The sequence below is a fragment of the Neophocaena asiaeorientalis genome, unplaced genomic scaffold (genome assembly GCF_003031525.2).
Source record: "Neophocaena asiaeorientalis asiaeorientalis breed wild unplaced genomic scaffold, Neophocaena_asiaeorientalis_V1.1 scaffold71, whole genome shotgun sequence".
NCBI classification, from domain to species: domain Eukaryota; kingdom Metazoa; phylum Chordata; class Mammalia; order Artiodactyla; family Phocoenidae; genus Neophocaena; species Neophocaena asiaeorientalis.
Window position 1 is genome coordinate 637645 of NW_020175439.1, and position 24375 is coordinate 662019.

The 24375-nt window shown below is 36.8% G+C and overlaps 1 protein-coding gene across 1 annotated transcript in view; it reads right to left on the bottom strand.

Moving 5' to 3' along the window:
- The window catches only part of PRTG (protogenin), a 122447-nt gene that overhangs the window by 51527 nt on the left and 46545 nt on the right, over positions 1–24375 (bottom strand). The window contains exons 3-11 of the mRNA XM_024767815.1: positions 15684–15828; positions 13818–13951; positions 12157–12294; positions 11733–11891; positions 10965–11124; positions 9905–10152; positions 7661–7825; positions 4088–4393; positions 3159–3347 (exon numbers count right to left, since the gene is read on the bottom strand). Coding sequence (XP_024623583.1) covers positions 3159–3347; positions 4088–4393; positions 7661–7825; positions 9905–10152; positions 10965–11124; positions 11733–11891; positions 12157–12294; positions 13818–13951; positions 15684–15828 — 1644 coding nt within the window. The remainder of the gene's footprint in view (positions 1–3158; positions 3348–4087; positions 4394–7660; positions 7826–9904; positions 10153–10964; positions 11125–11732; positions 11892–12156; positions 12295–13817; positions 13952–15683; positions 15829–24375) is intronic.

Sequence of the window (24375 nt, forward strand, 5' to 3'; positions counted from 1 at the left end):
GCGAAGATGCAAAATCTTGAAGAAAACCACAAACCACAATTTAGAACAAATCAAATAAACATTAAATCACAAGCCTAGTGCTTTTTATCCAATTCCCCCAAAGTAAACCACTTCCAATAAAATCAAACTGTATATATTAAAATCATTAAACTAAAACAAACTAACAACGTCAAAAATACTTCCACTGCTCTGCCAATATTTATATTATACTAATAAAGACACAAGAGCCTTTTTTAGCCACTTTAAAAAAACAAAACATTCTACATCTCAGGGAATTGAGCTTTGAGGGTTTACAGTAAAATGTTCTAAAATAACTTTCATTACTAAGTATAATTAAATTTAGTTAATCAGAAATTTGGGAGAAAATTGGACAAGTGATTCAACTTAATCTTTTGGTTTAATCCTTGTTTTTAGCAGTGGTCACATCTGTTACATTTTTTTAATCCAGTGCTATAATGCCTTACTTTAAAAAGAATTTAAAATGCTTGTTAAATGAATTGAAATATATGAACTCATTCACCTATTTCTTTCTTTCAGAAACAAAGAACTGTATGTATTACTAAGGAGAATGTGTCCCCAAAACATATTTTATTGAAAACTTCATTACCTGAAGTGGAAACAAAAAGGGCAATCAGAAAGGGGATTAGTATGAAAATGAAATTTTGAGACATCAGTTTCCTACTCAAATTGATACTGAATCAGCAAACAAAAGCATTTAAATTTCATTTCCAAGACCACTTAGTAAATCTAGTTCCGGTTAGAGTATCTTTAATGTGCAAAAGCTCAGTAAAAGCAAGTATTCACCACGTAAGACACAGATAGGGTTCCCTTAACCTACTGCCCTCTAGACATATCACACTCTGTTAAACAGGCAGCTACCGCCAGATGCTCGCGCTAAAAATGGTCACAGATGGTCAGTTGTCCAGTTAATAGAACATACTGCTCCCCCAACAGCCAAAAGTAAGACGGAAAGGAGTGAGAGCTGTTAACACTTGCCTGCTTGGTGGGTTAAACCCATTAGCTTGCTGTAAGCTTGGCTAGGCCCCAAGAGTGACTTTGTAGAAAAGGAAGATGAGACCTTAGGGCTCTCAAGATTAGAAGGCATCTTAAAGGTGATCTAGTCAACAGCTGCACAGTGCTTGAATCCACACAACTGCATCCCTGCCACTCAGCCGATCCAGCCCTGGACACGGCAACTCCAGGGGTATGGAACAGGCCATCTAACAAGAAAGCCCTACAGCTATGAGACAGTACTCTGCAACCCTGCACTGCAATTACTCCAGCCACCCAGTCGACTCCAGTCAGGAGACACGCGGCTATTTAAATAGACGGGGTATATTGAGTAAAACAAAATCATTTCCTACTTTTATGCACTATAAAATGATTTTAAATCCTTTGCAAATGGCACATGCAAAGGATTTTATGACATAAAAACACAGGCAGTAAATAGATGTAATTTATTTTCAAAACATAGAAATAAAGGTATATAGGATGGAAAGCCATTATTCAGAGATTACAAAAAATTTCAACAAAAATCAATGGATCTTCTTCATATATATGCCAACTGTAGAAAAATTTTAAAGAATTGTTTTTAATTGGCTAAGTTTTAATAAAATGTTTCTCTAAACTTTTCACAAGCACAGCAGTCTTTTGTTTTTTTCTAATAAATTATTCATCTGTTTAGAATAAGATACCTATATGTTCAGTAAGACTTGTCTAACAATCTACTGTTTTATCCTCAATGTACGTATACTTCCTTATCAGTGAAGAAATTGGAGGTACTGAGTTTGATGTATGATTTTTCATCAAAAATTGTCTCAAATCCTGTTTCTTAACTTGATACTGACTAAAATTTTCTTGACTAAATGACATGCATGTGGAAAGGGAGGGCACCCTGAGAAGGCATGGCTAGAAATAAATGCTGCTGAATGGCTGACAGTAGGTTGGGCTAACGTCATCTGAGTATCAATGGCTTAAGGAAGGTCACCCTGGAACATATGTAACTTCTCCTCGTCCTTTATAAAGCTGTGTGACAGGGATCAACTGTGAAACTTATTTAACCTAATGCAGATTCAATTAAAATGCAACACAACAAGATTACGAGCAAAACGGCACCTGAAAAATTACGGCAAAGAACTGGAAGATGGGGTTCTGCGTCCCTGGGTCTGAAAACAGATTCCCACCACTGCTTCTTACTGCACAGGGATTTGGGTCTAATGCTGTTCTCACAGCTTGTGCTGTGAGGCCAGGGAAAAATAATGAAGCAGTCCCCTGTGGGACCCCTGTGCCTCTTCCCTTCCTGCACTCCAAAGGGCAGTCTGTTACAGGGAAAGCCAGAGTGCTTGTAAATTTCCATTATGTGCAGAAGGTGTGGTAACAATCCAGGAGGAATTTAGTTGATGCTGCTTTGTGCTTAAGGGTAAAAATCTACTCACAAGCAACAAATAGCTAAGTGTGCATTCTACACCTTGAGTACGTTTATACTTACGCATTTACTGTAGTTATAAGTGTCTTTACTTTCTACTAAACATGTTTTCATCATGAAATCCTTTCACTGTGCAAAGATAGGATGAATAGGGAGTAAAAGTGTCTTTCAGAACTCTGATGAACCCAAACACAAAATTAAGTGCTTTTTCTTTAGTGTTTCTGGGTTAGAACTACATAAAGTAAATATTTACAGTTACATGGGTCATATGTAAGAGCATTATTTTGTACATAATTTACATATCTTTCACACATGCAAAATAATACACCTACCTGGCACTCTCAGGCAATTTCTAAGTTAAACTTAAATTATTGTGTATTATCTGATCATTTGGTGATATTCCTAATTTTACATTTCTATTCTACATCCACCACACAGTCACAAGAATTGATCAGGATCTCACTCCACCAGAAGTGAACTTTAGAAAGAAAATCGATGCCCAAAGGTGGGGAGAAGATAGAAAGATAACCTGGTTATCTGACATTGTACCGATTCACTCACAATGGTGAGTCAAGGACCATTCACTGACTTAAGCAGTAGAATATGCACAATGATGTAGCAGGGTCAATTCTTTTTACCATTAAGTCATTACTTCTGCCTTATATCCTATAACTTTTTTCCCCAATTGGTCAGGGTGGAAGGAAAAAAGGAAAAACAGTACAGGTTCACTCACCTAAACCACTGAGAGTATAGAGAAGGTCACTGGTAGCTAAGAAAACGGGTCCATTCTCCTGCTGCCCTTCTTCTTTGTAGTACAGCTTGTAGCCCTGAATGGTTGCTGTGTTCTCAGCATCTTGTTGCCACTTTACAGAAATGGTGGTACAATTCAGAGGCTCCAAATGTAACTCTGGAGACTTAGGGGCTAGAAAAATTCACCAGATGAGTAAGAAACTCGTAATGCACATGAAAACACAGAACAGTATATAGCTCTCTCTGTTTTAAACCAACAGTTGCATAAAAATTCAATGCCAACAATTATACTCTACCTTAATATTAAAAATTCCACAATGATATTAAATTTTGAGACAGAATTAAAAATATAAAATACTACCTAAAAAACTAAGGTATATAAATAAGAACAAAATTACATGTGTATTTTAAGTTTTTTCAAAGAAGCAGTATGTGTTTCCTAATTTTGACCATCCAATATTCCCCTGTGATAGAACAGGCATTATTATTACTCAATTAACAAGAAAAAGCCCAGTCATGTTACATTCCACATTAGTAAAAGAGAAGGTGGGTCTGGAACTTCCTAGTATTATGGTTTTTCTATTAAAATGATAATTTAAAAAAAATATATATGGCAATGATATTAATTAGGTCTCTATTAATATATAACTTCTGGTAATTCAATTTGATTTGGACCCATCTGTCTTTGAAGGATCTGCTAAGTAAACACAGAGTAACCAAAAGTTTTACAAACTAATGAGCTCCATGCAAAAAACAACTACTCAATAGAAAATTAAAAATTTTTTTCAATTAAGCCCATGATCGATGGAATACTTTAATTCATAAGACAAAATTTTAAAATATAAACATAAGTTAGATAAGAAAAAAAAAAGAAAAATACTGTGTTATTCTTCCTCAGTAGTCAACATTTACCTTTCACGCTTGTAGCTTTGGGTGTCCTGTGTGAGGTCCATACTGAAGACTCTCCCAGACCCACTCTGGTGGCAGCAGTAATCCTCACCAGGTAGACACTATCAGGTTTCAGGCCCTCTAACAGGTGCTCATGAGTGGTCCCTGGGAGCTCCAGAACTTGGATGGAGTTGTCAGTACTCAGGCGGAAGGACAGGCAGTAGAGGACCACCTGGCCCCGCCGATACTTGGCTGGGATTGGCAGCCAGGAGACGAGAATATCGGTGGGACTTCGACTTGTCAAACTAATTTCAGGAGGTCTCAGGGGAACTAGTCATACAAGAAAACAGGTTGCTTATAAATATTTAGCATCAAAATTGTCAACTAGCACACCAGTATTTACTGAAGTATATTAACAGCAACACATCACATAATAAAGGAGAGAGAGATACTTTCAGCCCTAGCTGAGGTTTCCAGTCAAGCAGAGTACAAACCAGAAAAAGGAAAGAAAAAATAATGAGGGAGGATCCGATATAGAGAACCAAAGAAAGCAAGGTTTTCACTGTTGTTGTTGTGACTGTTCTGATGTTCTTTGGGATTAACAGGAGCTTACTTAATATGAGAATACTTCTCAGTAACCCTAACCAAAATGCCTTAAAACAAGGAGGAGAGAATTACACAAGAATGGAGAAGCTTAGGACACCAGGGTTATAACCTGACAAATAATTTTTAGTGTTTAGTAAGAGCTGTATCTAATTTTAAGTGTTTAGTAAGAGTTGTATCTTAAAAATTAGTGTGAATTTTGTATTCCTAATTATAATGTATGGCGCTTAATATGAAAACAATGTTTTTTCCCTGTAAATAATTCGAATACAACAGGCAGTCCAGGAAAATGAGCCAGGTAAACTGGGAGGCAGTCTAATATTAAGAGCTAAGATGGGTTCTGGAGTTAGTCTCTGTGTAACTGAATCCCTGTTATATCAATTACTACTGTCTGTGTGTGATCTTGGCCAAATTAATTTCTCTGTGTCTAGGGTTCTTCATATACAAAATGGGGATGAAAAGAATAGCTTCTTCTACAGGTTTTCCTACCTCAAGTAGTGGCAATTATTTGTCCAACAGCTCAAGACAAAAACCTTGGTGTCACCCTTGACTCCTCCATAGACTCTCCACATTCAATCCTATGACTCTACTACTCACACAGCCACCCCCTTGGTCCCTGCACCATCATCCTTGGCCTGTTTTGTTGCAACAGCCTCCTGACAGATTTCCCTGCCTCTGCCCTCTTCTTCACCACCTAGTCTCCAATACATTTGCTGTTAAATTGCAAGTCAGATCTTGTCACTCTTCTGCTCAAAATAGCTCCCATTTCACTCACAGTAAAAGCCAGAGTCCTCATTATGGATTCATACACAGCCCTACCTACTTATATGGCTGGTTCCTCATTCATTCTGTGCCTCATCTCCTACTGCTTTCTGCTTGTTCCCTCCAGTCCAGTCGTGCTTGTGCTTCAGGCCCTTAGCAATTTCCATGTCCTTTCCTAGAATTCACATCCCCCAGTCATCTGCCTAGCCAGCTCCCTCATTTTCATTTCCTTCAGGTCTTCAAATGTCACCTATTACATGAGGTATCTCTGTCTAAAGTCTTACCCCTTTCCCTGCTTTTTTCCCCTTCTCCTCAACGCTTATTACTATCTAACAGAGCATATCATTGACTGTTCATCTTATTTATTGTTCCTCTGTCCCTTCTCCCACAACAGAAAGTAAGCTCCACAAGGTATGGGACAATTTTTTGTCTCTTTCATTCACTACTAAATACTGAATAACACACAGCATGTACTCAATAAATATTTGTTGAATGAATGAAATAATAGGTAGGAAAGGGAAAACCAATCAAGCATTTCTGAGTCCTTTATGTGTATGAACTCATGAATTCTCACAAAGACCCAATGAAGAAAGTGCCATTATCATTTCTACTTTATAGCTGAGGACACTGAGGTACAAAGAAGTCAAATCACTTACCCAAGGTCACACAGCTTGTAAGTGAAGAAGTAGATCTAGAGCCTATATTCTTATCCCCAACACCCTACTATCTGTTATATAACAATGGTTCTTCTATCATAGGGTTATGTGGGGATTAAAGGGTATAAATGGAGGGAACGTTTTTAGAACACGCAGTGTTAGACACTCCAAAAGTGTTAGTTGTATCTGACGGGCACACTAGGAGACCCACACATCTCAGTCTGAGAAGTACAGGTTGAGGAAATGGGGGAATACTGATGCAGAAAACTGAAAAGCAGTGTCAGAAGTCCGTATGTTATCCAGAAAACAAAATGAAAATTAAACAAAAAAGTTGCAGAATTAAGGAAAGGTTTAAAAGGAGAAAAACTTTGAGATCACAACTTATTTGGAATTGGCAAGCTTTAACCAGTAGCTTGCTATGCTAAGACACATTTTCTTGAAGGGTATGGGGGAATACACCTCATATACCAAACAAACCCAAAACAACTACAACAAACAGCAGCCTGTGTTTCACCTTAGATATGCATGTCAGAGGTTGTTAAATGTAATTAGGTAACCAGAGAGGTCATGGTTTACTCTAAAATGGAACAGACTCTTAAACGAAAACTGAAATGTGGAATTCATCATCCAGATCAATGACAATTTTTTCATTTAGTAAAAGTCTGAATTTATAAACATTTACACAAGTAGTAGTATAGAGATATAATAGATCTGGGACCAAATGGACAAAGAAAAAGATGTGAGAATCATTTATATAAAAGTGTTTTGAAAACTAAAGGTGGACCATTTCTTGAGGATGCAAAAACATGTGTAAAGGAAGAACAGTATAATTGAGTATATGTTAAACAATTCCCCTTTCACACTGCAGAGTACAAAAATGGGCCATGGAGAGGCCCTGAAGAGAGAGACGAAGAGTCAGAGGAGGAGAAACAGTTCTCCAGGACTATTTTAATGGATAGAATTTCCCACCGTTATAAGAGTATATGGAGGCCTGCCCTCAAAAGGACAGCAACTCAATTTCCAACCCCAGGTAACAAACTGAACAGGCAATACTTTCCTGCTTATGCAGAATAAGCACAATGTATCTAAAAATAAACTAACTGCTATCTGATTTTATAAGAATTTTTTTAACTGACAAGTACTAAACTTCTAAAACTCCCAGTTTCAGAAGTCCAATGCCTCTGACCTCCAGTAATTACATACACTCAATATGTAACTGTCATCATATTTTTTCCCACCTAGAGAATCTCACATTTTGTTCTCCTCAGTAAAGAAAAGAAAACAAACCAAAAACCCTGTAACACATTTACAATTTAAACCAGGAACTTGAAGAAACAGAAGGACAATTTTGTTATTAAAATTTGTATTACGAATTATAAATGAACGTGCTCTTCATCATGTTACTGCCAAAAACTGAGAGTAAGATTTGAAATGGTAAATTAGCCTGCTGGTTATCACATTTGTTTTTAAACCAAAACCAGGATATTTTCTCTGAGTTAGAACACATATTCATTGAAAATGATAAAGCATATTACTGTTCATGCTGAGATGACCTAGAGGAGTCACGTTTTCTTACCATCCTCTAAAGTGTTCTGTGTCACGTGGTCGGACATCTGGCTGGCTCCCATTGGCATATAAGCCACAATGTAGAAAGTATAATTGCTGGCAGGTTCCAAGTCATCAATAAGATAATGAGTTGTGTCATTTCCGATGACTACTTGATACTCTTCATTGTTTAAACCTAGGTTAAGGAATCAGTGTCTAAAAATTATGAATATTCAAAATAAAATTAACAAGACCATAACCATTTTCTTCCACTATGAAACACTGGTCCTTGGATCTCTCTGTTATCTTTGTAACCTTTTAAAACATGTGAATAGGAAGGTTTTTATTTTCTAAAAGTAACCATGTCTTGTTACAAATTACTAGTTTGAATTTTTCCTGAATAAGTCAAACTGAAAACAATTAATCTTCTCTAAACATCGTTTAACATCTAGTCAAAACCCACAGCAGAGACAATGTACAGCAGTAACACAACAGAGTTTAACGCTACAGAATACTGTAGCTCATTAACAGTGTAAATTTTACTTGCTTAAACTCATGGTTTCCTTTTTCTTTTAAACATAAATGGAGAGACAGTAGGGAATGTAATGGCTCTACTCTTTATAAAAACAAACCAAACCAAAAGTTGTCCTGCAAAAGATCTCATTTTGCCCCTAGAGATTCTATTAAATTTGACTGACACAAGTTGTTCTTTTTACTTATATTGAAAGCAAAAGAACTGGGAGGCACAGAATGTGCTTCAAAATGTTTTGTTCCACAATGAGGGTTCCCCCCCCCCAAGAGAGGAAAAAAATTCTCAGCAATTCTTAATAAAATATGCATAGCAAGGTATAGAAGAGGATTTGTCTTTGTGGGATTTAATTCCTACAGAGTAAACTTGTAAAGTGGAACAAGAGCGCTGGCAGCTACTGTGCTTTGCGAACAATTCACAGTAAAGGCACGTCAACTTAATCAAAACTCTCTAAGGATGGAGCCCCTTCTCTCCACACTGGATTTATAAACAAAACAGAAGGCAAATTCCACTATTAAGTTTTCCCACATTTCTGAATTAACTTGATAGCATTTTAATTAGACAAGATTACAGGCATTTCACAACAGACTAGCTAATGGTTCGTTAATTAGGAACTGCATAGTACGATTTCTGACCTACCAAACAAGGTCCTTGAGTTCGAATTAAAAAGCCTTGTTCTGCCTTTGAATAGACCACTGAGCCGCATGTGGAGGGCTCTAATGAAACAACCATAATAGCGAACAAGAGTGGTCTCCACCAAAACCAGCATTCCTTTTACCTTCTTAAATCATTAAAAAGGGAATTAACATACTCCAACATGCTCAGTTAACAGACTTTCATTCTTCTTGCTACCATGACCCCTGACTTAAATTCAAAATACTCCTTTTCAAAATACTACTTCAAAGTACAAAAAACAAACAACAACAAACCACCTGTTTGTACAGACAATTTTATTATATCACCATTCTTTGGGTATCTGAATTTGTTTGGAATGTCTATCACATAAAAAGTAGGCTGTTTTGTATATAACTAAAATCTGTAAACCTCTGCCATTGTTTCCATGAGAAATCAATAGTGAAATCTCTAGGATTTATAACTAGTTTTTCCTCTAAACTTTTGCCAAAAGAAAATATAAGGATAAAAAAGATTCCAGAAATGGAACTGAATAAAAATTTTAAGAAAGATTTGGTATCTACTTTTACATAATAAATGAGATATCAATAAAGAGTATCCTGCTCAGTTTTTGGAGAGTTCTATGAGATTTCAGTAAAATAATCAAAATACATAAAATCATATTACGGGGAACCTGAAAATGTTTACTTTCCCCTTTAAAAATAACATGCTATAGTGACTACAGTTCACCTTATTATTTTATTAAGCAGTTACACCATTGTTCCTATGTAACTGCATACTTAAATTGATATATTTAAGTCTTAGGGAAGGAATTTACATCTCGGCTGAAACGAAATTCCTAAGTACACCACTCTGTAACTTTTAGCATGCAGAGATGGTACTTATTTCTAAACAGAAAATCTTAAACTATACTTATATACATAAAGTACACAACAATACAAAATTTAACAAAAAAATGTATACACAGGTGATACAGTAATTACTTTATTAAAAGAGGTAAATGCCACAGAACTTCAAAAATATTTTGTGGATTATGTGAGACATCATTTATATTGAAAACAAATCCCTGACAGTAAATAGCACATAAAAATAAACAGTACTCAAACTGCTTACCTTCTGCTTTCATGTAGTGCACAGAATAAGCGATGACTTTGTCTGAATTATAAAGTGGCCTCTCCCAAGCTAAAAGGATGGCTGAACTTGACATGGTTTCAGCATGCACGTTATAGGGAGCACTGGGTCTGTCTTCTGACATTACTACAGTCAGTCTGGCTCTAGATAAAATAGATCCTTGGCTGTTCTCAGCCATGCACTGATAAATAGCATCATCTTCAGGAATAATCTGGTTAATTACCAATTTACTGAGGAAAGAAAAAAATTATTCCAATGAAAATTCTAAGGATGACATAAAAATAAAGTTAAGCTATTACTAAGTGCACTCTTAATTTTAAAAAACAAGTTATTAAGAACAAAAAACTGTGTGACCAGCCCTACGAAAAAAATCTATATGAATTGCTTAAAATTACTCTTATTTTCTGAGTCTATATAAATAAGTACTTGTGATATCCAAATCCTGTTTGCTTTAGGTGACAGCTTAATCTCTTTTTTAAAATTTGGCTTTTATTAAGAAAGTATATTAATCTGTAGTAGCATCTAAATTTCTATAACATTGCAATGCTACATAAAATTCAGGTCAACAAAAATGTTTAAAAGTTTTGTTCAACATACAAGAGTGATACAAGAAGAATCACATTTATATTAATAAAAATGAGTTCTTAAAATCATTAAGTTTGAACTGTGGAGGAACTCTTAGAGACTTAATTATTTCCTTCTAAATTCCTCACTTTATGGAACAAGGAACTGAGACTCCAAAGGGTTAACATGCTTGCTAATAACTTAGCTGGTGGCTTACCAGGACCAGAACCCAGGTCTGGGGAACTGTTTCAACATTCATTTCATTATAATCTACCACTTCCGCGATCCACATATAAAATACAAAAGGATTTTTGACATGCTGATATTACACTCTTATGTTTATTTCTTATTGATTTTACTTCAGTTTAAAATACCAGGATAATTTAGGTATTTGATATTATAACTATAACCGTTTCACATAAGAATTACTAAAGCCATTATATCTTATCTAAAATAGTAGCAAAGTGACTTATCCCACCTGTTGTACATTTTAATTCTACCATTTGAATGTATCTTCCTTCCGTTTTTCAACCATGACATTTTGGGTGAGGGGATTCCTTCTGCCTGACATACAAATCGAGCAGTACCAGCTCGAGGCCTCGTTAAACTTTCTGGCCATTCGACAAATGAAGGAGGAGCTATTTTTAAAGAAAAAAGAAAATATTTTTGTGGTCCAAACAGGAATGATATAGAGTCAAGGAACAGTACAGCAAGTGACGCAAGTCCCACCCCTGAAAATATTTGACATTCTGAGCTTCCTGTCTACACTCTACATTTATCTATCTCTCCAGATGTCTTTTCTCTGCATTGCTCAGTTAATGTCCACTTTCCCCAGGCTTTCCCCATTGACACCATCTATACAAACACACTAAAAATATGTGTGCCATAATCCTAACTTAACCAAGCCCAATATACAGCCACTTGTGAATGCATGGAGACAATAGATTAAAATCTTAGACTGGTCAAAGGGTATATGAATTTGTAGGTGGGTGAGAAGGAAATTAAAAAGGAAGCTTAAATTAACTAAGAAGGACCATAATGTTATAAAAGCAAACAGGATGGTAACTTCAGAATGATTCTAGTTATATTTTAACATAGGGCTTTAATTTCCTCCTAAAATTCATCACTGGTTTATAATTTTATATCAACACTACAAAATTCAAGAAAAGTGGAAGTAAGCTACGACATAAAACAGCAAATGTTAAGATGTAAGATTCTCCTGATTGCAGAAGGAAAGAAAACATACCTAATACAGTTAAAGTTGCCATGGCAACTGTAAAGTTGCGTGTGCCCGGGGTAGTGGCCCGACAAACATATACTCCAGCGTGTTGCAGCCTGATGTCAGATATCATGAGATTACCATTTCCAAGTACCCGAGTATTGAAGACATCAATGGACTTGTGATCTATTTCAAAGAGAACAGTTCAGTTAAAACAATGTAACATGTGATCTAAAATTTGTCAAAAGATCACTATTCAAACAATCATTATCATAAAAAGTCTAAAATTTTCTATGCTGAAACTTTTCCTCTACACACTGAAATACCAGAAAGTTAAAAGCCACATAATTGCCAAACATGTGTACTGTATATAAAATAAACATGTTATCAGTTTCACCCGTATGAACAAAGTTGAAGGAAAAGACTTTTTTTTTTTTTTCCTAAGACTTACCAAGACGGCTCCAAGAAATGATTGGTTTGGGATTTCCTGTGGCCGCACATTCTAAAACAACAGTCTGATGAAGAGACGTTGTTATGTTCTGTGGACCTGCTATAATGGTTGGTGTGTGGAAGGATTTAGACTCCTTTCCTTTGAGATGGAAAAGGCAGGATATAAGAAAAAATTATAAATAAGATATAATGAATGAAATGAGTTAAAATATCTATCCTGAAGTTTTTCACTTTTTTCTTTTTTAAAAAACAACTTTATTGAGATATAGCTCACCCATTTGAAGTATATAATTCAGTGGTTTTTAGTACTTTCAGAGTTATACAACTATTACCATAATCAATTTTAAAACATTTTCAACACCCCAAAAAGAAACTCCATCCCATCAGCAATCACTCCCCAATCTCCTCTCCCCATAGCCTGACAACTACTTTGTGTCTCTGGATTTGCCTATTCCAGACATTTCAGAAAAAAGGAACCATGCATTATGTGGTCTTTTGGGACTGGCTTTTCACTTAACATAATGTTCAAGGTTGATCTAAGCTGTAGCATGTACCAGTACTTCATTTCTTTTATTGAATAATAAAATAGATTAATACTTAATTAAATGGATAAGACACATTTTATTTATCCATTCACTGGTTGATGGACACTGAGGTTGTTTCCATATCATCCACTTTTAATTGAGGTTCAAACACTGACTTAATGCTTTCACTAATCTTGTTAGGAATTTATGTGACAGTGGGGCAAACAAAGAAGTGTGAGAGTGCTTTTGTCTTTATGCTTCATACCAAGAAGCTAATAGATACCCCCTAAAATTAAAACATGGCATTAAAAATTTAATTTAAGTCTCAATGTTTCTGTGAAAAAATTTTTAGTCTTAAAGGATCTTTAGGAAGTAATATCTCTTGTGAAGAGTAAACACTCATGTGAAGTTCAACAATGTCTTTAGGTCTGGTTTTCTTCCACTACATTCAAGTAAATTTAATTATTTAAAAATAAAAAACTAGCATCTATGTATAATTCCATTTTAATAAAATAAATATTTCTTTCTTCATATCATCTCTCAAGCTAGTTTCCCTTCTAACTATATTTATGAATGGTAAAATATATGAAATTATGTTCACTTAATGTTAACAGTGATAATCTCTGGATATGGAACTAGGGACATTTTTAAAAATATATCTTTGTACTTTCTACACTGTTTAATGTAAAAAAAGTTATTTTACTTTTACAGACATTACTCTTTAAAATAAAACATGCATCATTTCTACAAATGCAAATTATAATTTTTCTTAAAACAACAAAAAGAAAAACCCAAACTGGAAACAAATGTATTTTTATTGACAATGGACAATTTTAGTAGAAATAGATGATTATTATTCTTTTTTGAGATTTTCTGTATTTTATATTTTAAAAACAAAAATGAAGTACTTACAAAACAAAAATTCAATCTTTCTTAAAGATGTTGACATTGACATATAAAACAAGTTAGTTTGAGAAGAAGGTTGCTTAAATAGATAAAAATGATCCATTTTCCAAATAGATTACAATAAAATTTAAATGTAATTGAAGTACTACTTTATGGCATACTATTATAGCCAGAGAAGGCAAATTAATAGCTGGTCCCATTAAAAACTGAAAAATCAACTTATGTGTGGTACCTGGAATCACCGTGAGCAAGGCCTCCATACTTTTACGTCTGTGGGCTACAGTAGCAGCAACACAACGGTAATTTCCAGCATCCTTTTGGTCAACATCATAGATCTGCAATACTCCTGTTGGTAATGCAGTTACCCTGTCATGAGAGGAAAGATGATTAAACTCTCTGTAGTAGATTTTATATTTTATCTTAACATATATTCTATGATAAGAATTCATATACTCAATCTTTTAAAAATGCCAGATGCAATAATACTTTAAAGACTTTTAAAAATATTAGCTTGATTCAATTGTTTTCATTTGCGTTACTACAACTCTCTAAAACATAAGTAATTATGGTGTACCTCAGCAGTCCTCAACCTTTTTGGCACCAAGGATGGGTTTCGTGGAAGACAATTTTTTCCCCGGTCCCCCCAGGGATGATTCGAGCACGTTACATTTATTGTGTACTTTATTTCTATTATTATTACATTGTAATATATGATTAAATAATTATACAACACACCATAATGCAAAATCAGTGGGAGCCCTGAGCTTGTTTTCCTGCAACTAGATGGACCCATCTGGGGATGGTGGGAGACAGTGACACCTGAAGTGTGTTGCTTATGTCCTGTCTACTCTGTAAGATGCAACTTAATTGTCACTTACCACTGATAGGGCTCTGATATGAGTCTGCAGGAAACTGATTTATTATGGTCTCTGTGGAGCCAAACCTTTCTGCTAATGATAATCTGTATTTGCAGCCACTCCCCAGTGCCAGCATCACCACCTCAGCTCCACCTCATATCATCAGGCAGTAGATTCTCATAAGGAACGTCCAACCTAGATCCCTCGCATGTGCAGTTCACAGTAGGGTTTGCGCTCCTATGGGAATTTAATGCTGCTCAGGAGACGGAGCTCAGGCAGTAATGTGAGCGGTGGGGAGCGGCTGTAAATACAGATGAAGCTTTGCCGCTCACCTGCCGCTCACCTCCTGCTGTGCAGCCTGGTTCCTAACAGGCCACGGGCAGGTAACGGTCCATGGCCCGGGGGTTGGGGACCCCCACCTGTATGTGATTTGTGAAATCTATCAGTGTAATTTTACACAGAATCTCATTTGACATTATAGCTTACATTTAGCTAACTGGTGGTCTAGAGTTTAGTATGATATTTTTCAAATACCTGATTTTTTGCCTATTAATATCTATGTACTCTCCAAGATATATCTGAATGTAAGTTTTTTTTTTTTTTTAAGCTCTTCCTTGAATAACTTTGTCCATCTTAGTTCTCTCTACCATTTCAGCAAGGGATTTTTGCCTCCTAAGGAATATTACTACTCATCAGGATTGGAATCAAACTTTTGAAGTTGCTGCCAAGTTGACCCCTAAACTCCGACTGCCTTCAGAGCACTAGGTGTGTGTATGTGTGCGAGCGTGTGCACGTATGTATGTGTGTGTGTAGGTAGTGTAGAGGGGGTTGGTAAGCAGAAGGCAGAGATGGAAGTGGGCAACCACCACTGCGTATATGGGAGACCCTTAGACCAGCACTACTATCCCCAGCACTAAACGTGTAATTCAGCTTCCTAAATCCTTGGGCTGCCATCCAGGTACTCAGGTGGTCCCATGATTGGAAAAGATGTTTGAGGAAAGGAACAAAGCACTAAGGTAGAGTATCTGAATTCTGATCTGAACCAAAAAAACCAGGAACTATGCCCCATGTACCAGAGACTGATGATCTAATTCTTTGCCTAAGTTTGAAGTGTCTTTAAGAAATTGGTTATTATTACCATAAACGAAAATGAACTCCACAGTGGTCTTCCCCCATATACAGTTTTATGATGAAGTCCTTGTCATTCCTGTATAATATTCAAAGACAACAGCTGTATTTACCTGTCCATAGTTACAGGTAGAGTTGTCCGATTTAATTCCCACGTTATGACTGCAGGAGGGTTTGATGAAATCTTGCATGCAAATCTAGCAACTCCACCTTCTTGGACCTCAGTAGAAATTGGCTGAACTTCAAATGCAGAAATAGCTATAAGATAAAGTTTGTCAAATTCAGAAAAAGTACCTGCACTACCATACTATACTTGGAAATAACATTATGCTAGATATTATTTATCAAACTTGAACTCCTGCCCAGACATAAGGCCAACTCAACTTAACAAGCACAAAGAGAAATTAAGGAATAATTTTAGAAATACCACTGGGCAGTTGTCCAGCTAAAGGAGTTTGGTCTTTCCCAAAATGAAATTCTCAAGAAACTCAGATCTATTTTGGCAAAAAATTAATATAACTGAAACAAAAATAAGCAATTACCAATGGTATGTAATGATATACTAAGCTGTGTAGTACAAATCTCAAACACTATTGTATTTCAGAGGAGAGGGAAATCAATAAAGACAGATTAGTCAGGTAAAAACCTTTTACAGGGATTGGTTGTGAATTGAGGTTTGAAGAACCCTTTGGGTTTAGATGGAAGGAGAAAAAAAGGACATTCCAGGTTAAAGGAGCAACGTGAAGGCAAGCACAGAAGTAAGAAATGTGCAGCCTGCGTTCACAAGATTCTACGGTAACAGCCGGGACTAACTATTGTAGAATAAATCAGATAAAGGGTTCATGGAAAAGTGGAAGGAGAGTAGCGATAAAACAGATTTGTACCGTGGTACAAATTAAGGCATCTCTGAAAAGTTTTGAGCAAAGGAGTGTCATGAAAACAGTAGTGTCTGGGAAAAATTAATCAGGTATTGTTAGATAGGATGGATTGAAGAAAAAGAGCCTTAAATCAAAAGATCAACAGGCTGTTTAAATCAAAATGAAAGAACTGGGTGGTGGCAGTGAGAATGGAGAGAGTCTACAGGTATAATGAAAACTGAGACTTGGTTCTTATTAGACAGACATGTCACTCCATGTCTGGAATCAAATGAGGTTGGTATTGTTGGAGCAGAATGAGAGAGGAAAGAGTGAAGACAAATGATGTGTCTGATGAATAAAAAGGTACACAGACTCGAGAGACTATCTTTAGACTTAATAAGTCTTAAGTGTTGATATTTTCTAGATAATTCTTCTTTAGTATTCTAGACAAGCCTCTAGGAACTGGTCATCATGTCCATGGTTTCACATTTTGATGGAGTCCAGACTCCAGGTAATAGTGTAGCTTGCCTTCCCTCTACTAAGTCTTCCAGGATATAAAGAAAGGGCCCCAATGATAGTCTTACTCCCCATCCTCAAACTCCAGTTCAAAAAATATATATGCCTTTACAATTTACAAATAAAATGAGAAATTCTGAAGAAAAATAGAAGGAATAAGGGCTAGATGCCTTATGCTTCATTAGACTGGGAAGGGTAAAAGGTCACAGAAGACTAACAAACTCTGCCTTGGACTTGACTTCATTAATCTGTAAATGAATCATGGGCCTTTAGAGGTATGGAACAAAGTCAGTGAATAAAAGTGAAAATATTCTTAGGCGTATCAACTTCCAAGAAGGGTGGAGTGGGGGTAAATTAATACTTTATTTATGTAGGTAACAGAAAATTCCTACTTCTTTAAGAACACTGGTTTTCAAACTGCTGCTGTCAGTGGACCCACAAGGTCAAAAGCATTTTTATGATAATCATCCTTTGCCTTTTTCACTTTCATTTCTGTTGAGTATATAGTGTTTCCAGAAGCTACATGATGGATGACAAAGCAACAGACCTAATGCAGTGTGAGAATCCAGCTGTCTTCTATTAAGCTAACTAAAGAGATTTGGGCAAATGTAAAACAATGCCACTCCTCTCACTAAAATGTATTGGAAAATAGTTATTTTTCATTAAATGTGTATGTTAATATATAATTGATCAATGTTTTAATTTCAAAATTAATTAATGAATACTTTTAAAATTTCTAAGTTTCAATTTCTAATAATAAAGTATCAATAGATATAACCCATATAAATAAAAGCTCTTTGAGGTCCTCAAGAAGTTTTAAGCATATAAAGAGTGAGACTGGGCTTCCCTGGTGGCTCAGTGGTTGAGAGTCCGCCTGCCCATGCAGGGGACACAGATTCGTGCCCCAGTCCGGGAGGATCCCACATGCCGCGGAGCAGCTGGGCCTGTGAGCCATGGCCGCTGAGCCTGCGCGTCCGGAGCCTGTGCTCCGCAACAGGAGAGGCCACAACAGTGAGAGGCCCACGTACTGCAAAAAAAAAAAAGACTGAGACTAAAATGTTTAAGAATCACTATTCAAGAACACCAAACTCTCAAAATCAATACAGTTTTTCTTTTTAATTGCTTCTGTAATCACTTTCTAGGATATTAATCTATTTACAAATAACAATGTAAGCTTATCTTTCATTTAATTAACTAAACTTTTGTCGCATATATTCATATTTCGGAGGAATTAAGACCTAAGTTTTGAAAAGTTTAATGCCTGCTTTATGAATTATTAATTGCTCTTGATTCCATATTTATTTCTTCCATGTGTGAGGACGTGACCTTTAGCTTTACTTGTCATTGATAATCCCATCTATATTCAATTTACAGACTTCAAAGTGGGAATTTTTATCTTACTCTTTCCCAGCATTTACCTACCCAGATTGAAATATCTAATATAGTTTAACTTTTCTTCATAAAGCAGTAGTTCCTCCAACCCCATCTATTTGAACAATTTCTTCTTCCATTATCCTATTACAATGAATCAAGCACCTAATTCAGTATGTTTTATCTGATACACATACATATGAGACATATCTCTTATCTATCAGTATACATCTCATATCTGACTTCTCTCCATCCCTAATAGTACTCTTCTTTTATTCAGGTCCTTATCACCTACTGCCTGGAAGTCTTGCTGGAGTGTCTTAGGTGAGATCTGCCCTGACAACAGAGTTACCTTCCAGAGTGATGGTCATAAAATACAAATTTGTGTTACTGATGAATTATTTAGTCCCTGCAAACCTCTGTCACTTTGTATTCAACCACTTGAAATTATGTTCCACAGACACAACTATTTCTAATTCTCTGAATATACCATATTTCACACTTCTGAGCATTTATATGAGCTTTCCTTCTCTTTCAAATATCCTAGGTCTCTTTGTCCAGCTGATGAAATCCTATCATCATTTAAAGCCTAGTTCTCTTGTCTGAACCTTCGGGAAGCTGTTCCTGACCTTTTTCTCTACTTCTGTAAAATGAAGACCTTTATTGCTACTTTTATCCCACAGTATTATAGTCACTTATTCACAAGTCTTTCTCCCATTCTACACTCTGAGCTCAATGAGGGTGAGCAGTGGGTCATATTCTTTGCAGGATCCCTTAAGTCAATGAATGGCACAGACTCGGCACTAAAACAATACTTGTTGAATTAACCTGAAATTTAAAAACTGTTTTCCAATTCTATTAGGTCTTTAAACAAAGTAACTAGAAATGTAGGGAGTTTCCCAGGTATAAATACCAAGGCTTGGGATGAGAAGAAAATAATGCTTTTCATTATTTTGTTGGCTATAACTCTAAACAGCCCCCCATACTTCAGTGTATTATTTTTAAAGACAAATATCTGTCCCTCCTCTCTAAAAGGATTTTTATAAAGATTAAATAAACCAACATAGTGAGGGCTTTTTATATAGTATACAACTTTTTATCAGTGTTGTGATTACTGAGAACAATATAATCACTCTGTTGCCTTGAGTAATTTCCCTCCATCCACTTAGGCACTTGAGTTGTTTTCACTCTGAATCTCATCTAATCAACCAAACAGTATGATGTCTCTGAACCACTACCTTTAGGCAATTCCCTCTCTTTCCCAGACAAATAAGTCTATGAAACCCCTAAGCGTTTTTTACTACAAAAACTAAACTAATTTTGCACTTTAGGTCAAATGGGCTAGAACTCTGGAGTCACAAAAGTCTGAGAACTAAAACATAAATGGATGTATCCTGTAATACAGCAAGGATATTTATTTACTTTTGGTGGTGTGTGTGTGTGTGTGTATGAAACAACTTTACTGAGATATAATTCACATTGCATGTGATTTACATTCCATAATTCACCCATTGAAAGTGTACAATTCGATGGATTTTAGTATATTCACAGAGCTTGTGACCATCCCCATAATCAATTCTAGAATATTTTCATCACTTCAGAAAGAAATCCCATATCCTTCAGTTATCACTCCCTAATCTTCCCACTCCCCTCCCCACCCCAAGGCAATCTTTAACCTAGTTTCTTTCCCCCTCCTTCCAGCTTTATTGAGATATAATTGATAAATAGCATTGTGTAAGTTTAAGGTGTACAACACTGTGTAAGTCTGAGGTCTGATACATGCATATATTGGGAAATGACGACCACAATAAGGTTAGTTAATACATCCATCAAGTAAGGTTATTTCTTGATCCCACTCTGGTTTTCAGCAAGTTATGAAGCAAGTACTGTATAAAGATTTTTTTTTTTAATCCTCAAAATCACCTTTATACTTAACATGTCTAACTTCTTGGTCTCTTCTGAACCAACCTGCTGGCAAAATGATTTTGCCCAGAGAAGACCAAGCCAGATATTCCTTGGGATTTTCATCAGTACCTCTGAGACTGAAGAGAAAGAGGCAAACATGACTCAACCTTAAAAATAAGTTCCTGGGAGGGAGGGGGACGCAAGAGGGAAGACACATGGGAGCATATGTATATGTATAGCTGATTCACTTTGTTATAAAGCAGAAACTAACACACCACTGTAAAGCAATTATACCCCAATAAAGATGTTAAAAAAAAAAAAAAGTTCCTTTTTTCCTTTTGTAACTCCTCCATCTGGGTGCCACCAGCTTCCTCTGCCCTCGCCTCTGGGAACCTGATATATCTGTGTTTTTTATTTCCCTCTCTTGCATATTTAAAATCTTCTTCTCCTGACCCCTTCCTTCAGCTTATAAAAGTGATTAAGGACTTCCCTGGTGGTCCAGTGGGTAAGACTCTGTGCTCCCAATGCAGAGGGGTCCCGGGTTCCATCCCTGGTGGGGAACTAGATCCCGCATGCATGTCGCAACTAAGAGCCCACATGCCACAGGGAAGATCCCGCGTGCCGCAATTAAGACCCAGAGCAGAATGAATGAACGAATAAATATTTTTTTAAAAAGTGATTCTCTCCCAAACTCAAAACACAAAGAGAACAAAACTCCAGGCCTCTCTTTACAACACAAATCCCTCAAGCAACTACCCACTCTCTCTCTTCCCCACGGCATCAAAACTTCCCTAAAAAATAGTCAATTCTAGCTGTCTCCCCTTCTTTCTCTCTGACGCGATGCCTCAAACATCTAATCTGCCTTCTTCCCCTATTATTTTATTGAAACATTGTCTATGACACTGCGCACTCCTATTCCTCTCACTCCCTCTGAGGCTCTCCTTCCTCCTCCTGCCCTCCCTTCTAGAGTTCTCTGTTCTTTTCTCTCTCCATATTCTCCTTGAGTGATCTCATCCACTTTCAGTTTTCAACTACATCCATCTGTTGCTTCGGAGTCCCCAGAATACATCTCCAGCTTAGGTCACCACGCTCAGAGCTTCATACCCATGGCTCCTACTGTCTACTGGACTTCTTCACCTGCAAGTTATAAAACGTTACTTCAAACTCATCGTGTCCCAAATGAAATCATCTTCTTTCCTCCCAGCCTGTATCTCTACCTCAGTCGGTCACACCACTGTGCAGCCACCCACCCTGCACCCTCTTCCATCAATCACCACTTTCCACTGATTTTAACTCCTAAGCATATATTAAACCCATTTCTGTATCCCTGTCCCAACATATCTCAATGGAATCACTATAACAATCTCTTGTCTGGTCTCCCTGCTCTCATTTTCCCTCTTCCCCTCCAGACATACAACAGTGTTTGATATGGGCTGCATTTGACTCGTAAGTGGCTTCCACCTATCAATTCAAATGCTCTTGTAAGTCAAACCATTACTGCTAAAACCACCATGAACAACACAATCTCACAAAGAATGTGATTCAATCTTAAATGCTGTCCAAAAGCATTGTCTTAGTCACCCTCCTTCTAAATCTTTAATCTGCTTAGCCTAATTACTAGAAAAACTGAATGTACGTATATATCTTTGTTACATCGAAAGGAACTGATATTTTTCTTTCTACTATGTATTTTTAACTCTTTTTCACGGGGTACATTCTCAATAAAAGAGATTTGTCAGCAGGCTTTTAACAACCCCACCTCACCAAAGAAAGAAGTAGTTTGGCATCAATTACTCCCAAACTATTTATATGGTAAGCATGCAACAGTATTTAAATAGTCAGTGTAAAAGAGTTATATAAAAAAGTGAATATTTATGCTACTAAAGGTATACATTATAACTATGACACAAAGAAGTTAATCTCCATGAGTCATATATTAACATCAATCCCACTATTTTATAATCAAACCATTCATTTAATGTGTAGTTAACCCTGACAGGCTTTGAATCAAGCAATTATTCATAAAATAATGGGCCAGATTAACTGTCTCCCTATTCCAGAAAAGGATTTTAATCACACTTATTTTAGAACAATTTTCGACTACAGTAATCTCTTCTAAATTCATTCATGCAACAATTGTTTATTCAGTGCCTAGTATGTTCAAGATGTCAAGGATCCAATGATGAACAAAACTAACAGAGGCTCTACCCTCAGGGATCTTTGTCTAGCAATGGAGAAAGGCATTTAACTAAATGACTATGCAAGTATATAGTAATTTCAAACTGTGATAAATGCTATGAAGGAAAATTACGGAATATTATGAAAGCACAGAACAGAGGTTATAATGATGACAGAAATAACTATAGGTTAACATATACTTTATTGAAAGGCAGCAAGTTAAGTACATTACATACTCTAGTTTATTTAATCCTCACAACTATTATTACCCTAGTTGTCAGTTCAGGAAACTGAGACACAAGGAGATTAGCAACCTCCTTAAGGTTCTGCAGCCAGTGAGGTGAGGGTGTGATCTGAATCCAGGTAATCTCCAAAGATCCCATGTGAATTCTCTCAGTAAAAGCTTGAGATTCTCAAACTTTCTGAGGAAGGCAAAACTTACTGGTTCTACATCCAAGCAATTCTGCTGCTCAAAGAGAGGTTCATATGCACTGGCTTTCTAGCTGGGTAAGAGTATGTGTTAAATTCCCAAATTTCCAAAACTAATAACACCTTTAAACTCTGGTGTACTAGGATTTTGAAACTATGGGTCTCATCTCAAGTAGTATTATTTCCATTTCTAGGAACCTGTTAAAGATAGGAAAGATAGATATATGCATGTAAATTGAATCAGTCTAAAATTTATGTAGGAATCAAGTATTTCTTTTTAAGTATTTTAGATCTTTTATTTATTTATTACTTATTTTTGACTACGTTGGGTCTTCATTGCTGTGCACAGGCTTTCTCTAGTTGTGGCGAGCAGGGGCTACTCTTCATTGTGGTGCACGGGCTTCTCATTGCGGTGGCTTCTCTTGTTGCAGAGCACGGGCTCTAGGCGCACGGGCTTCAGTAGTTGTGGCAGGTGGGCTCAGTAGTTGTGGCTCGTGGGCTCTCGAGCGCAGGCTCAGTAATTGTGGCACATGAGCTTAGTTGCTCCACAGCATGTGGGATCTTCCCTGACCAGGGATCGAACCCGTGGAGGAATCAAGCATTTCTTTTAAATCTATTTTTAAAAAACTAATTTACCTCATGGGAATATTAGCTATTCCTTTATTATTATTCTCCTAGTTCTAAGCCCATGTACATTTGATCATCAAACAGTCAAATACCTATACAGAGATACTGCTTAGAGGCAGGGAGACCTGTTAAGAGGCCATTAGAAAGAGAAGGAGAGACCAGCTGTGGGCTTCAATGATGGCAGAGATGACTGGAATGGAAGGCAGGGCACATACAAAAGATGCTGTGCATTGAACAACACGATGTGGCCACAAGATGTTCAAGGGAAACAGGAGGAAAGACCCGAGTGGTTCTGAGGTTTCCGGCCTACACACCTGGAAGGCTGGGGGATACTTTGGTGCCTGAACAGAGAATGTAGGAAGAGAGATCGGACGGACTGACGAATCTGCATCACAGATCCTCATCTGATGAGAACGAAAAGAAACTGGCCATGCTAAGGAAGACTGGGAAACTATAAAATGAGGCCAGAGATTAATAATGTCAACAGTTTCAAATATCTATTCATCCTGATTTTTATTTTTATTTTTTTTTAATTTTTAAAAATATTTATTATTTTTTTTGGCTGCAGCAGGTCTTAGTTGCAGCACACACAATCTTTTGTTGGGGCTTGTGGGACCTTTTGTTGTGGCACACGGTCTCTTCGTTGCAGCTCTCGGGCTTATCTCTAGTTGTGGCGTGCAGGTTTTCTCTCTCTAGTTGTGGCGTGAGGGCTTCAAGGGCACGTGTGCTCTGTAGTTTGTGGCGTGTGGGCTCTCTCGTTGAGGCGTACGAGCTCAGTAATTGTGGTGCACGAGCTTAGCAGTTGTGGCGTGCGGGCTTAGTTGCCCCACAGCATGTCTGATCTTAGTTCCCTGACGAGGGATTGAACCCGCGTCCCCTGCATTGGAAGGTGGATTCCTTACCACTGGACTACCAGGAAAGT